The 17,089-nt window shown below is 36.3% G+C and overlaps 1 protein-coding gene across 1 annotated transcript in view; it reads left to right on the top strand.

The window, feature by feature from the left end:
* Nucleotides 1-17,089, top strand: part of LOC122161955 (transcription initiation factor TFIID subunit 4-like) — a 132,967-nt gene that overhangs the window by 7,800 nt on the left and 108,078 nt on the right. Inside the window, exons 4-8 of the mRNA XM_042821760.1 lie at nt 5,284-5,421; nt 6,604-6,831; nt 7,945-8,067; nt 9,892-9,981; nt 11,789-12,046. Coding sequence (XP_042677694.1) covers nt 5,284-5,421; nt 6,604-6,831; nt 7,945-8,067; nt 9,892-9,981; nt 11,789-12,046 — 837 coding nt within the window. The remainder of the gene's footprint in view (nt 1-5,283; nt 5,422-6,603; nt 6,832-7,944; nt 8,068-9,891; nt 9,982-11,788; nt 12,047-17,089) is intronic.

Below are 17,089 nucleotides of genomic sequence, written 5' to 3'. Positions count from 1 at the left end.
GTTGCCTTCCTGAAGGCTCAGAGCTCAGATATCTCCACGTAAGAGTATTTTCTTCCCCGGGTAGAAAAGTAAGCGTTGTGATTGCCGTGTCAAACAGAAAAGTTCGGGAAAATTGAGACACATGAATTCCCATTCATCCTACGATAATCTCTTCTTTAACTGTGCAGTGAGTTGCAGTCTGTGATAAATGCACAAAGATAAAAGCATCAGCTAGACCAGGCACACCATTACTGCAAGTACTGTTGCACTGCAAACCTAAATTTGGTGTTTCTTTCCTCTGGGGTGCTTGGCTATTTAAGTTACTTCTTTTGATTATAGTGCCTTGATTCCATTTCTGTTAAAGTTCTGCAAACTGACAAATCAGATAAACGAGTACCTTGTAGGAGAGGTTCTGCATTAAACTAATGCAGGGCTTAAAGGCTGTAGAGTATGGGAGAGTCACAAAAGCATGTGCAATGTTTGGAGGGCAGTCAGAAGTAGTGGAATGGATTCAGGCTGAAGAATCAGTATTTGAAAATAATAGAATAGTACGGAGAAAGCAGTTGTGGAGACAAGTACCTGTAATATGAAGATATGTGTAATATTTCAGTGATCTTCTAAATTGGCATCTATGTGGCTTCTTTAAGTAAGAATTCAACAAAAGATTGAAATTGTACATTAAAATAATTTCAGTTCAGGTCTATAATAAGGTTATAGATGACTGTGAGAGGGATAGGGATATTAACTACAGCTAACTACACTTCTTTTTAAAAATAGGGAAATTATATGTCCAAATATTCAGATGTAGAAGAACAAAATATTTTTTGGTTTAGGAATACAATTCATCTTGTAGGTGTAGCTAGCAGAACCTTATCTTTTTAAAATATCTCATGTTTTACCAGGAAGAACTTATCTTATGAAGGATTATTATGAACTTTTGACGCATTGAGAAGTTACACTTAGTGAAGACTTGAAAAAAAAGAAAGTGAAGACTTTCTCACTGATAATGCTTGTTTGAAGAAAGCATTTAACAAGATGATAAATTTATAGTGAATGTTGGTTTGAATTAACAGTGAATAATTTTCTTTGAATTTTTTATTTCTACACATTTGTTTTTTGATCAAAATCATTTTTTTCTGCATATTAAATCATTAACATTGGCAGAACTGTACCTGCTGTATGACCTTAGTTAAAACAATGTGTGAAGAATGAGCTAGTATTTGATGGAACCTCAGTTGTCTTAGAAAAAAAGTTTGCTGTAGAGTCTTCTACTACAAGTAGATCAAAAAAGCACAGGTTTACTTGCATCCCTGTATGTATTCTTCAGAGATGAAGACTTTGCAATTATTATTCAGTTTGTGTTACACTTTTGCCTCCATATCTTGTTTGGAAGCCTGTGCTTCTAAAATTATGAAAAATGAGTAGGTGCTGCCATCTAGTTTTTCTCTGGTGAGTTTCTTTTGTTTATCTACGCTTTTCATTTGTATAGCTGATGGGTTTTCATGCTTTTGATGTGGCACATACTTGTTTGCTGGTTTTCAGAACCCATTAGTTTAATTTTCATAACCAAAAAAGGATAAACAAATTTTTCAATTAAAATTATTTGAAGTTAGTTACAAAATTAAAGTGCTTCTGGACAGCAAAAAGAAAGAAGTGAGCATCATATAGAGAAGAGCAGCATTAAGCAGCAGCTTGGCCTTCACCATCATGAGTTCTGAAATTGTTAATGTTTGAGAAACTCTTCTCACTAAAGCTGAGCCTTTCAAGTCCGAGATGGTTCTGGTGATACACTGTGCCTGTATTTGTATTTCTGTTCTTTTACAATTTTGACATTTTTTTTCTGGTTTGTGTATTTATTTTTTCTGTTTTTCATATCCTTCCTGTTTTCCTGATAAATGCTTGTTTTGCCTCTTTGAAGTAAATTGTAAGCAAATTGAAAAATCTTTGTTGTTTCCTGAAGCGCATTAACTTTATTATCACATCAGCTATCCCATAGTATTTTTGTACAGATAGTTTTGAGGCTTGTTCCTCTCATACAGAATTCTGGAAAAGACATTTGTGTTAGCAGTGCAGGTTGAAATGCCGATACCTTGGCTGTGCTTCAGCCACAAAACCATTTTCCTTCCACACATTCTACTGCTTACCTTTTGTAGTGTTAACATACAATTTTTCAACTGCTTGAAGTATCATGCCTATAGCACTCCCAATCATTAGTAAGGCTTTAAAATTAAGCTTGCAAAGATTAGGAAATGCTGAATTCCTGAGCAGTGCAGTAGTGGCTCCCATATGCACGTGCTTTGTACTACATGATCACGTTACTATTTTTCTTAATTTTTAAAACATTCAACAACCTTGTGAAGAATTATGTGATATTTTCTTCCTTAACTGTTCTGTGGATTGCTTCAGACTTATTTGCTGCTCAGTTTCTAAGCATCTTTTTGAAGCAGATATTAATAACTAAACAGGATTTTTTTTGCAATGCTTACCCCTACAATAACTTTCTCAACAATACAGTCAAGGGGACTATTAGCCTCTTTTTATAAGTAGAAAATAAAGATATTAAGTGAATAATTAAATATACTGGTTAACTTTTTGTGTTTGTTTTGCCTTCGTTGTCTCCAGCTGTAGCCATGACCACACCACGTCACTGACTCTACTTTCCAAGTTGCACACTCGTGTATGGCATAGGAGAATTCACATTAGGTTATCTGTATTTGCATGCAATAGAATATCTGTGCGGTAGCACAAACTCTGTGCCACTCAGGTAGAAGTAGAATCTAACCTTAGGGCCAAAATTTTACCCACCAGATTCTTTGGTTTGCTGTGCCTCTCCTCATGCCCTCCTTACCTTTTGTGTTTTTCTTTCTTCCCTTCTTTTTCTTTCTTTTTTCTTTTAAATGTTCTCCAGCAGTGGTGTCAGGTGAGGCCTGTGTCCCTTAATGCTGGCACCCTGAGTGTACATCAGTAGGTGGCACAGAACACAACTATGCCACCAACTTTTTTCCAGAGGTTTACTGACATCAGTGTACTAACTTGTGGCAGCTTGAATGGCCTTGATTTTGAAGAGCTGCAGATACACAAAGCAATCCCCAAAGTTTGTGTTGTCCTGCCTAAGCACTGGCAAATATTTCCCGTGTATTTCAGTGTAGTTTTTCCGTATTCATGTGGCCTGCTTTTTCAAGTGCATTGTTTTGATTATTCCTTCAAATATAACAGTGGCTCACTTGTGCACAGCAGGTACAAAGCAGTTTGTTCCTGTTTATGCCTCAAGCTTTGCCTTGCCACTTTTGTGTCCAGAGAGCTGGTGAGAAGGTCTACATAAGAAAGTTATTTAAGCAGTGAATTTGCTGTACCCAGAGTAATTCCACACTGGCTCCTTCCAGGAATGATTACAATGTGCACTGACTGCTTCTGTGGAAGTGAAGTAACTGACTTGTGCAGACAGAAAGAATCTTGGGACATCCATCCTCCATGCCAGCCAGATCCATTTGAAATCCATGCTTCCAGATCTGCACTGCACTGTGCCCTGCTTAGAACAGTTAACCTCTTTGCAAAGAGCCAACTCATGTCTGCATATGAAAGGCTATCTTAAGTATTCTGAAGTGTCCCTGTGGAGATTTGTATTGGAGTATTCATTCATGTCCTGGTTTCTTTGCATGTTAATTTACAGGTGCTGTGGAAAGGCCTTTAAAACATTGCATTTACATATTTAGGAAGTGCAAAATACATGATGCATCTGTTAAAAAAGTAATACACCTACATTTGAAAATATATCCCTTTCTTGGTCTTGGTTAGTAATTTTGGAATTTAATTACTCTCGTACCAAACCTTAGCAGTTGTTCTTTAAAGGTCATTACAAAATCTTTTATGTTATGATTTTCTTATACGGCATTGATAATTTTTGTGGTTTTTTTTTTTTTCCCTCATATATTTCCCTTGACTTTTATTTACAGTTTTCCCTTAATAGAAGATACAGCTGATAGCTTCTAAATTTTGTGATTATTTTACTAGATCTTGTTGATGTGTTTGTATTGGGAGTTCTTATGGTGTCTTCTGGCAATTTATAATTGTCATTTTAATACAATTTTCATGATGCTTGCAAATAATATAAGGAAATTCTAATGTTTCTGATCCACTTATTTCACATTTGACTTTTTAATGTATTTGAGATTTGGAACCATGGTTGTAAAAAGTTGCATTAATTTCTTTGCAGTAGTAAGGCTTTTTCTTCAAGTCCAACTCATTAATAGATTTTATGGCAACTTTGTATGAAAAGCTATTGTCACTAGTGATTTTTAAAATAGGATGCATTTAGTCTCAGCATTTCACAGCTGGCTCATGTGGTCTGGCACAATGGAGAATTGTGTATGGAATATGTTGCAAACTTAGGTAACACACTATTATGGTATGGAAATTTCGTGTTTTAATTATATGTGATTTTTTTTTTCCTAGAGCATATTCTTATGCTAAATTGAGAACATTTATTAATTGAGGAAAATTCTGTAGCGAGTAGTCTGAGCTATGTATGTATTTACAGAGTTCTGACTGCAGATCTTTCTTGGAACTGAGTGATGTCAGAAGTTTGCCTGGTTATCTCCCTTCTTTGTAAATCTCCACTTCTGTAAGCAGTCGCTGACAAGAAGGGGGCTGACAGCATAGGGATTTTAGCTCAGAAACTGATCATAAGCAAATGAACAAGATATGCAGGATTCATATTTATAAATGCAAGCATTTATAAATGCTTCAGGTGCATATAGTTTCATGTGACCAGTGAAATTGAAGCTAGTGGTCTTTTGTACACTTGAGAAAAGAAATGTGGCATTTTAAATCCTAAGAAGCATTTATGATAATTCTTCTACACAGACACACAGTTCTACCTATTTGTGATGATGCTGTTTATTGCCTCTAGGCTACCTTAGCATGGAAGAAATCCAAACTCGAGAGAAAAATCTTGAGAGCTATCCAAACAAACAAAGCAAAACAGAAATTAACAAAAAAAAATTGCATTTTTTTTTCCTGAGATATCAGATAGATTTTTAAACTTTATTTATTCTCCCAAGTACAGAAGATAGATATTCAGTGTTGCTGGACTGATGGTATATTTGCCTGAAAATGTATATATTTTTTTCCATCTAAACTTTTCCCAGTATTAATTTCCCTTCAGAAGAATTCATAGAAAAAACAAATGTGTATATAAAGAACCAATATGTGCTCCTGCCAATTAGAAACTCATGTATTGATGAATAATTACGTGTAAATATTACATATAATTAATGATTAAATTGCTAATTTTTCTTTTATTAGCAACCAACTTCTGTAGCCACATCTACTGTTCGCCTTGGACTTCCAGTGCAAGCCAAAGTTGTTCAGTCAACTGCAACACCTGTTAGTGCTACAGCTGCTGCAACTCTGCCAGGAGGCTCTATTCTTTCACATACCACAGTAAGTAATGAGAATATAAAAAGCAAAAGATGGAATAAGAAGTTTTGTTTGTAATCATTTGGTTTTCCGAATGTGAATTTTAATGAGTAATGTTAATGTGTTTATTTTTATCACAAGCATAAAAATCAGTAGTGAATCGATCATCTGTCTGTTTTATGCAGGTGTTGGATGATAGCCTGTATTTTATTTTGTTGTTTCCTAGCTAATAGAATACAAACGGGTAGTATAATTTCTTTTTTTTTTTTTTCTTTTTTAAAGTAAAAAATCAGTTGGGCTCTTTAGTATTGTTTCAGTGGTGGACTCGTAGCTCTAGGTTTGTCCCCTGTTGAGAATTGTGGTGTCTATGACTGCGTGGACACCACTGCCATAGTGTACACCATGCATTGCAGTGCAGGTGCCTGGGTCAGCTTGTTCTGTGTCTGTGCCAAAACTCTGCAGGTAGGTTGGATCAAGAAGTTTTAATAGGTTCTGCTCAGCATGCTATGCTGCCTGGCTGAGCTCTCTAGTTTCTGCAGTGCCGTTTGGTGTGTCAGTTTGAGACTTCTTGGCACTGGGAAAGGTGGCATATTTAGTCAGATCATGTCAATGCTGAACTGGACTGAGCGTATGTGTATGTGGTCCTCTGTTCAGCCTGATAAGCTTTCCAGCCTTCTAAGATTGAGGACAGTGCAGCAGGATCTTTACATACAGCCAAGCTACAGAGACAGTTCTGTTTGCAAAGGCTAAAGCACATATGCAGCCCTTGTGCTCAAATTAGGTTGTGAAACTGTGGTGATGCATTTGTGTAATCTGGATCTGAGCTGTAACTGTAGTGTAGAGCATTGTAAGCTTGATGACACGGCAATGGACCAATTGGGAATTGTCTTGTTTGTGTCAAGGGACAAATCTACAAAAAGTTGAGGTGAAGAAGTAACATCAGAACAATCATCTTAAAGGACTGGGTAATAAAAACTCATTTTTAGTTGTACATTGATTTTTGTAATAAAAAGAAATTTAGATGAGATTGACTTCAGTGTGGTTAAATGGTAACAAAATTAGAGTTATAATGAAGTTAACATTTTTATTTTGTCAGTAAAAGTGTATTTGAAAGGAAATACATTTTTTTGTCAGACTTCTAAGAACTTTGTGGTTGGGTGAAAGATTTAAAAGAATGACCTGTTTTCCAACCTAAAATACTCATAGGTATCAGTAGGTACAACAAATGCTCAAAATTTGTTCAAGACTACAGTATCAGCGGGAACACCAACATCTCAACAGCCTGCAGTAATTACTGGTGGACAAACTCAATCTGCAGCACAAAACCAGAGTCAGCCTCGGCTCCCACTTCCACCTCATACAACAGCACAAGTGCCAGCACAGCCCCAAGTCATACCAAGCTCTCCTGTACCTGGAACTACAGTTGTATCGCAGGTAAGAATTAAAGTATTAGTCACTTGGTTTTCTTAGTATTTTATGAACTACTTGGATCTATTCAGAAGTGGAAAATTCCATACAAGCCTACTTCCCGTAATGAAACAGTTAATTTACAAAACAGAAGCCTTTCCACTCATTTTAACTAAGTGGAATACAAATTCTGAAAAGGGTGAACAGCTGTGGTTAGTTTTCTCCATCTTTCCATATATTCGTGTATGGGAACTGCTGAATCATGGCTTGATTGATCACCTGATGCAAGTAATGAGTCAGCCACAGGAGCACAGGTAAAGGCAATTCACCTGTGCTGCTGGAATGGACGGAGCCTGGCTCTACCTCTCCTAGACCCATTTAAGAGTTGAGTGCCAGGGGGGAAGGATCTCTTCTGGAGATCCACTCTGCTGGATTTTCACAAGTGAGCCCAGAGTATGGGTGAGCGTCCTATCTTTTCTGCTTTTGTGTAATAATTATGTAGGCAAGATCTCTGGTATGCCTCATAACTTTAACATCTGTACATTCATTGATTGTACAATTCGTAAATAAGTGGAAATCTATGGTTAAGCTGAAGTGTATTGTTTCTGGTTCTCAAAGTTTTGGGAAAAATTACGGATATAAAAATATATTGAAAAATAAGAGCATCAGATCTTATGCTGTTGAAAAACATTGCATATGATAGAATTTGAATGATTTCTAATTTGGTTTTATTGATGTAGCTGCTTTGTACAAAAACACTGAATCAATAATTCAACAAATTAAGATAACTTAAGGAATGCTGTACATTGTGCATTCCAAAGGAGAATGTATCTCCAACAAATTGTTACATTAGTTCTTGCATTTATACTTATTTCTATCAAATCAAAAGGTAAGATGTTTATGATTTCCTTCTCTGACTTCTGTTAGTCATTATGAAGTATGATGTTCAGTTAAATAAGACATGAAGAATATGTCAGGTAACTAACAGCAATGGCAAAATAACAGCTGTTGTATGTGCAGTATCTCCTGCTTGAATTAGAACAATTTAATCATTTTCTCTATTTATAGTAATTGGAATGTACAGTGATAATTCTTGAAAAATAGCATGTGTCTGATTTTGATTTTCTTTGGCTTTTGCAGGAGATGCAAGAGAATGTGAAAAAATGCAAAAACTTTTTAGCTACTCTTATAAAACTTGCTTCTCATAATTCACCTTCTCCAGAAACATCCCGCAATGTGAAAGCTCTGGTTCAGGATTTGTTAGTAAGTATTTAGTTACCATTCCCAAATGTTAATTCCTCATTAAACTCGTCATTCATGCATGAGTAACATGCTGAAAACTGTTGCTATAATATAGGGAAAGGAGTTGGGCCGCATCAAAATGCAGATTTTCTGTTATTCAGTGTATTTCAAAAGTCTGATAAAGTGGGCTTTCTTGTTGTATAATCAATGGGTATAAAGATGTTACAATCACAGTATAATCAAGAGAGTTAGGCAAAGTGGACAATGATAACAAAAGAGAATAAATGGAAAGCTTATCCTTATGCTGGGCTCACCTACAAAACACCAGAAGAGATCCTTCCCCACTGGTAGCCAGCTCTTAAATAGGTCTAGGAGGGGTGCAGCCAGGCTCCCCCCCTTCCGGCAGCACAGCTGAATTGCCTTCACCTGTGCTCCTGTGGCTGACTCAGTGCTTGCCTCAGGCGATCAATCAGAGGTTCAGGCCGTGACTCAGCAGTTCCCATACACTCGTATATTCTGAAAGAAGGGGAAATACAACAGAATATTTAGTATGGATTAATCAAAAGTAATCTTGTTTTGATAGCTAATTCTTTGCTCTGTGTGGAAATTTTTTTTTTTAAAAAATATTTTTTTCCTTTTTTCCTTGAGGATTCATTTTATTTTCCTCTAAACCATGATCTTTTCTGAAAAAGTAAAAATCCAATTAATGTTTTAACCACAATATGAATGTAGAAATCTGCATAATGTGATTGAGAGTTTCAAGAACTGTAGGAAAAGTACTTTGCTAAGCTACAATGTCTAAGCAGTTCTCAAGGTAGATGCCCCTGCGTGGAGCCTTAACTGTGAGTTAATTTCTAGAAGAAAAGCTGTCTTTTGGCTGAACAGAACCTGTGAGCTTGGAAAAAAGGTTAACTTGAGTAGTCTTCAGGGCAACAGACATTTCAAAGTTGCATGAATGCACTGCGAACAGGTGCTACTTTGGAGTTGTACAAATGGTCAAGCTTCTGAAAAGGTATCAATCTTTGAAGAACTTGCACTTGAAAGTGGTTGATACCTATTTCTTTGAATTCATTGGCAGAAATCTGTATTGTTTAAATAACTCCTAAAATATTTAGAGTAGAAACAATTAGGCAGTAATATTCTCTAGTTCCTGTAAAAACTCATTTTGAGTTTTGATAACTAAGAAACAGTAACTAAATAAAGGTAGCTACTTAGAGTATTTTAAAATAATGGGCACGTACGTAAGAAATATATTTATTTAGTGGAGGTTGTATTGGTTTGTTTCTTTTTCTCTGTCAGTCTAACAGCCTGGCTGTACTGGGAGTATCTGAAAAATATATCTGCATTACACAGTTCTCCTGTATTTACTACTTAGTAAACTAGTAAATATATATATAATATAATCTATATTTTTATAAGCTTATATTTTATGAACATATGTATGTATAGGCAGATGTTTTTATATGTGTGTACTTTTAATACTCGTACATATGCTTTATGTAAGCATGTATGTATATTCTAATTTAAATTGGACCTTCAAAACTGCCTTTGGAATCAAGTAAAGCCGTTTTCTTATTAAAAGAGCTGGCAAATTTTATAATCACTTGTCAGTCTAAATCAACAACCTCTTTTTGGATTAATATTTTTTAAAAGAAATCAAGAATCAAATGTGTTTGTGTGTATATGTGTATGTAGATACACATGTATACCACATATGGACATTTTAACATACATGAACTTGGTTTCATTATCTGAAAAAACAACCAAACAACAGGACTGAATTGTTGATGATTTTATATATTTTTTAAAATTATTATTATTATTTTCTTTTTTTTCCCCTCCAAGGATGCAAAGATTGATCCAGAAGAATTTACAGGCCGCCTCCAATCAGAACTCAAATCATCTCCTCAGCCATATCTTGTACCTTTCCTTAAGGTAATGTGAATATCGTTTAGATAAATTTATTTCAGTGGAAATGTTAGCGCTTTGGGTTTTAGAGAATGGTTTTTTTAAGTGGAATTAATTTCACCTGTCTAAAGCAGGCATACTCAATATTTACTTTGTGGTGAGGATTTTTCCTGAAATCTGCTCAGCTGAAACTTATGCAGTACCCACCTCTGTCAGGCGAGCCAGGTGCTGCTTGTTCCCTTCCTGGCGGGGAGCCTTGGCTATGTACTCCAGTTAGCTGCACCCAGCAGGTCAAGAGGATGGTAAGAAAACGGGATTTCCTACAGGAGGCAGATCTCCGGTTTGAGACTTTGGTTTAGGTTTAAGCAAAATTTATGTGTGGTTTAGAGCTGATCTGGAGCTTACTGCTTGAGTAGCCTTGAACTAGAACAATTTATTAATCAGATTTGTTTGTGGAAGTTGTTACTGATTTGTTTGGAAATTATATGTTGTTTATTCTGTAGTGTTTCTTTGCATTAAGCTTTCTGCATAGTCCATTTCTGTAAAGTACACCATGTCCACTGGAGGAGTTACAAGGTCTATAGAACGCTTCAGATAATTAGACTTTCTCCATATTGTTCATTGTAATCTAAGTTTGAGACATCAAGAACTTTCAATTCATGTGTAATTGCAATGATGAAAAACTGGATAATGCTATGGGAATAACTGATGAGTTGATCCTGCTTGTAATCTGCAACGTTTCATATAGAAATTCTAATGTGATTCCAAACAGATTTATTGATCCTGCAGTAATAAACATAGGGGTAAATTTAACTTCTGGGTTTTTTTTCTGCATTACCTAAAATAGCTTCCATATGCAAGATTAGACACATACAAACGTAATTATTCTCTAACAGAGCCACAACGATTGTTCTGAAAACATTTTTCTTCTCATCCAAAAATTCTCAGTTTAGGGAAGATTCCTTCTTTTTTTTTTTTTCTCTGTTCATCTTTTCTTCAGAACTCTTTGCCCTTGCTTTTGTTTTTTTCAAGTTATCATTAACCCTTTTCTTTTTCCTGCTCTTACTCTGAAGCTGCTTCTAGCTTGAACACCAGTTTTAACTCTTTCTTTTCTCTGAAGTCCTTTCTTGGCAACAGACATTAAATTTTAAATATTAGAAATGTAGAAAGGGCTATAGCTCGAGTTAAACGTTTGTGTTCCTCAGCTGCCTGAGGGATAGCACTTCAAAAGAACACTACTACCACTTAAAAAGTAAAAAGTTTATTTGTGAAGGTAGGGTATAGCCTTTTGGAGCTGTGTTTTTTGGTTGAACTGGTCTGAACATGAAGCACACAATAGTACGCTTTTCTAATGCAGTCAGAATACATTAGATCAGTAGTAATACGGTAAACAACTATTGCTGTAGGGCATCAACAGTTAAATCATCTTGTTCTAGGTACTGGAGGCATGTCAGGAGAAGTAAATAGGTGCAGCTTACTTCTAGCATTAAGTAGGTTGCTGCTACTGTTGTGTCTTTTCTCTTCCCATTTTTTTGCCCTTCCGGAGAGCTAAGCTACAAGTTCTAGATGGTCTTGACTTGGGAAGGAGGATTATATTTTACCATAATGGTGGAATTGGGGCATGTCAGAGTCTGCAGTTACTAAATATAAATTGAAAGCTTACTGAAATTATAAACTGATCTTTCCCTCTTATGTGTTCAGTATTACTACTTTTTCATGAAAATTGGGGAAAAAAGATGTAATCTTTTAGTTAGGTTTACAGCAAATTTCAGAAGACTTTATTTTAGGCAACCTGGTAAATTTGGTATTTCATAAACTTTCTTTCTGTTTTTAGAAAAGTCTACCTGCATTGAGACAATCTTTACTGAATAGTCAACATTCAGTTTTGCAAGGACAGCCGTCTCAGCAGTCGCTTCAACAAACCAAGCTATCACAAGTTATACCTCAATCTGCCTCTGGAAGTATTTCCTCCATTGTCACAACGCAGACAATAGGAATAAGGCAACCAAACAACATTTGCACAGTCTCTGTATCAAATACAGTGCAGCCTCCTCAGGTTAAGGTGGTACAGTCAAATCAGAGTTCTCAACTGGTAGGTACTGGAACATACAGACTAACTAGCAGTTCTTAATGTTGTTATTTCAATTTGTTTAGGAAATACTTTTTATATAATAATCTATGACATGCTGTTAGTTCATTTTACGGTTGTTTACGTACGTGCTGAGCCATTAATTTAAGTTACATTATTAACATGTCTTAAATTTAAGAGAAGCCTATGTTCTTGGCCTTTTTTCCTGAAATATGGATGTTATATGATCACAGTGGAATTTGAATTAATTACCAGTTTAGAACAGAAGACTTATAGGCTAGAGTATAATTTTTAGGTATGTTTCTTTGCTTCCTTTAGTACGTTAAAATTCACTAGCTCATTTTTAACTATTCTATATGTAGTTATAAAATTTTATATCAATATGTTTTCTGTACTTTCTTTTACTGAAACTTGCTGCGCAGACTGGAGTGTTACATGATAAGATTCATTAATTGCAGAAGCATTACCAATAGGGCAACAGCAAATTCAGTTATAGAGTGGATGATGAGTTTGTCTTATTGCTGCATAAGATCTTGTGAGGGTGTGTACACTTGTAATTAAAACACAGTTTGAGTTTTTAACAAGGCTCTGAATTCTTACAGGCATTATCATCCTTCTAAACAAAGATGTGAGAATTTTGGTCTGTAGTTTCTATGTATGGGTGAGCAAAGTACTTGATTTAGGTTTCAAAATTAAATGAACAAGTTTCAGAAAGCGTGTCAAGCTGGAACAATGAATATTATCTAGACTCAGAAATGCAGGTATGATGGTGTAACACCTTCTATCCTTGAATTTATGGGCTCTGTAAAGGAAATAGGTTTTAGGAGGCGTGGAGGGAGAATATTCATTATTTTTAATCTAAAAGTGGCAGTACACAGTTTGAAAATGTGGTCTTTTGAACCTTGCACCTTCTGACAATTAAATTACTAAATTTAAAGTGAAATTAATACAATTTTACCAGTCTTTTCTGAGCATAGTTTTAAGGTGTAAGAACATCTGATTTGGTTTTTAGACACCCTGCTTCAGCTTTTGTAATACACAGAAGATGTGGATGTTTTGCACCTTAACTTGACTGCTTTCCATCTAGCCATGCAAATTTTTTTTCTGAGATGTTCTCTCTCCACCTCTTCTGGACTGTTTTATTATTTAGAAAAGTGTTCCTTAGTCTTTTTTAGCTCCTACTTGTCTACATCTTGTAAGAATGAATTGACAACAGCATTCATTCTTCAAGGTAGGGGAAAAGGAATTGGTTTTGATTACAGGCAGTAGGTGTACAAATTATTCTCTGACCTGCAGAAAGCAAATTTCTGGCAGCAGCTAGCAGGTTCCTTACAGGTATAAATGCTTGTGGCTGGTACATCTAGTCTGCTCTTGTGTCACAATACTAAGGCAAAGCCACTGCCAGCTAGCGCTACCTTTTCCAGTGTTTTGCAACTCACTCTGAACACTCCTGTGACTGCTAGGCAGGCTACATTCACCTGTGAGAAACACTGGTGTCAAAGAGAAGTTCATGGAGATTTTCTCTTATGATTGTAGCTCTTCTGGAATATTTTCTGAATGGAATAAATGCAAATTCTTGTAAGACTGGTCTTAACATTCACATATGTTCTCTCTCCAATGTGCCTGTGTGTACACAAAGCAAGCAATTGTGACATTAATGGGAGTAGAGACTAACAGTGTGAAGAGCTGCTTTGTCATTCAATGTAGATATGCAACATGAGGGAATTGACAACTGCATTGAGGAAATGGGTCTAGTGGGCAAAGGAAATTTTCAGTCTGTGAGGTGCTGATAATTCTAGGAATAAATTTTAATCTTACTAGGTACGTGAGATGGCATTTCTATTTTCATAAGGTGGCAAACTGGAGCAAAATTATGCTTAATACTTGTAGAAAATATTTCATGGAGAATGAATGCGTAAGAAATGAAAATTTGTCGGCTTTACTGTAAAACTTGGTTTCTGTATTTGTTTTCAATTTATCAGTAACAAAACCGATTAATAGAACCAAACGTTACATTAACCAAACACTTTTTAATGTCCCTCAGATTAGTTCTGTACAGACAAAAGCAGCATCAGATAATAGGAGATACTGAATAAAAAAAATCCTATATTCCACAACAGCCATCAGCTCATGTGCCAAGCAGACAACCCAACATCATCTCATATCACGCTAGTAATTGTTTGTAAGTATTGACTTTTTTTGTAGTGATAATGATAACACTCTTCACACTTCTTAGTGCTCCCCAAAATCAGAGCACAGCAAAGAGCTCCTGGCAATCTTGCCTGGGAGTTTTCCGGAAGAGGAAGATTACAGCTGGCTTGCCAGAGGGCAGCCAGCACTGATGAAGGAAACTGGCTGAGCTCCAGATTCTCCAAGCCTGAAGCTCACTGGAGAGAGTTCCAGCTGGCTATGCAAACTGTCCAGCTGCAGAAGGGCAAGCCTGTTTGGGAATATAGATCCTCTCAAATCAGCCAGTTACAGTATCCACTGTCATCTTAAAAAATGGATAATCTGTTAGCTGTTCATTTCTTTTGACTTTTCTGTTTTACAAAGGGGTCAGTGTTAGGAGATAGTGCACGACACTTTTGGAAAGACACAATATTTATCTTTGTTGTTGCATATATTGAGTCTTTCAGAGCACCTCATATTACAGTTTTGAATTACATTAGTCAGAATGGACTTGTTTAAAAGCATTATCTTAGATAAATGCTGTTCTTTAAAGTCAGTGAAAAACTGTCCTTCTGCATTTAGTAGTGATCAAGATAGTCCATCTCTTAGCGTTTTTGGAAAGCTCATTCGGAAGTTAATCTGATTTGTTTTTGTAAGATTCTGCTGTTTTAAAACAAAAAACATTAAATTGATGGGAAAGCAGAATTTTATTATTTCCAGAAAAACAATATGAATTGTCTAAGAAGGTGTTCCAGCAGAATTGAGGCATTTGAAGGTAAAGCTGCATTGTCTTCACATGTTGTTATTCATCGCTAACGAAATATCCCTGCTGATAATTTAGATAGAAGTTAGTGTAAGACAAAGAGCGTGTCCGTACAACTCAGCAGCGTGGCTAAGATGTGTGAGCTGGTACATATAGTGAGCCTAGTACTGTGCAAGATGCTGAGGTGTTAAATCACAGAATCACAGAATCACCTGGGTTGGAAGGGACCTCAAGGATCATGTAGTTCCAACCCCCCTGCCTAGCAGGGCCACCAAACACACACATTCAGATCAGGTTGCCCAGGACCCCGTCCAACCTGGCCTTGAACACGTCCAAGGACGGGGCATCCACAACCTCCCTGGGCAGCCCATTCCAGGGCCTAACCACTCTCCTTGTAAAGAACTTCCCCCTAACATCCAACCTAAATCTTCCCTCCTTCAATCACAGTCATCTTCACTTCCTGTTGTAGGTAAGTTCTGTCCATAGGGCTAGTTCACATGGCTTGTGGCTCTTCTAATGTGGTGATACTTCTCTCTGATATACTGTGGTTTCTCACTACTAGAGACTTCTCTGTATACTGCTCAGTTTGCAATGTAGGTTGCACCAAAGGAGACTTAATCATTAAAATCTATAGTGCTGACACAGATGAATGAGGGGATTATATTTCTCTATTTTTAAGGTGTGCATCCTTTTCTAAAACTATGACAAATCAGTGTTCTGTAAGAGATAGATAATTCTATTAGAAATAGTAGCTACTGCTAGCTGGGGAAATGTGGATAAGTCTTGGGCTAATATTTTATTGATGAGGCACTAACGAGATAAGCTAGCAATCAATTTTTGTAATTGTTTAAGTGCAATGTTCAAAGTTTGTCTAAATTGTATCCTCAGTAGGCAAAAGCTCTTTATATGCTGATATATGGAGACGTTGCCTATCTTATTCTAGGTGTTTTTCTGATTTCTGTGAATGATAGAGATTATTTTTAAGTGTTGAAGCTGTAAGTAGATTGAATAATGGAGATTGATTTGCACCTTAACTGTTGTGCTGTTACTATGTTGTAAGAAGTATTCTGGAGGTTGAAGCCACTTACTAAACTTATATGATAAAAAAACCAAAGAAATTTGAAGTGTTTCTTCTTAATTAAAACAAATTTAATTACATAATCTAATTATGTAAAGTAACAGAGACTACGCAGGTCTAGTTGGACTCTTCTAGAAGATAAGAGAGAGCAACTGAGTATACAAATAAAATACAGTGGCAGAATAAGCATCCTGGTATGTGGGGATGCTGTACTTAGTTTTAAATCTCTGCTGAAGCCTTCCTATCATCAGTTCTGGTTCTGAAAGAGTGTAATTCGTATACTTCTCAGTGCTCACTTGAAATGATTTTTGTTCTGGTCTTGTATACAAGGCATCTTAGAAATGGAAGAATAGAAGATGTCTATTCGGGTAGAAGTAGTTTATATTAATGAACTAATAAATACCTAGCTGCAAGTTTTGAGTTTGGTGTACGAGAAAATTTATATAAGAATGTGTGATCTTTCAGTAGGAACAAAACCCGTAGTTGGAAAGTTGTGTGCCTGCTTGAAATACAGCTTAGTGACTTTTTAGTAGGTTGCTCTTGAAGTAGTGGCTGCTATTTATTTCCACAGAAACTGTAACAGATACTAAGAGCACAGTAACAATGTTATAGCAAATTCTCATCTACGCTATTTGTTTGATGTTGTCACCGTCATCAGCTGTGTGTTTTTCACCAGCAGTGATCAAGAGCCTGCATGCTGTGCTTTTAGAGATCTGCACCAGTGGAGGTGACTCACTGTCACTGTTGCCACTACTGAAATGCACCACCCACCACCTCACTGTGCTCACATTCTCTGTTCGGGCCCCATAAATGTTCAGCAAATGTCAGTGAGTGTTGGTGGATGACATTTTTTCTTCATGGAGGAATTCAATATTGGCAGAAAGGCTCAACAATTACTGCCACACCAACATCTACCTCTGCCATTGTGGGCCAACATTACTTTCAGAATAGCCCTCCTACACTGGGGGGCAGGTGGGACAAGTGTTCCAATGTCATTTGTTTTTATTTACTTCGTTGCTTATTTGAAAATTCAATA

The sequence above is a fragment of the Centrocercus urophasianus genome, unplaced genomic scaffold (assembly GCF_019232065.1).
Source record: "Centrocercus urophasianus isolate 14NV4802_14NV808 unplaced genomic scaffold, USGS_Curo_1.0 seq_2, whole genome shotgun sequence".
Lineage (NCBI taxonomy): Eukaryota > Metazoa > Chordata > Aves > Galliformes > Phasianidae > Centrocercus > Centrocercus urophasianus.
This window is presented reverse-complemented; position numbering and strand designations above follow the sequence as displayed.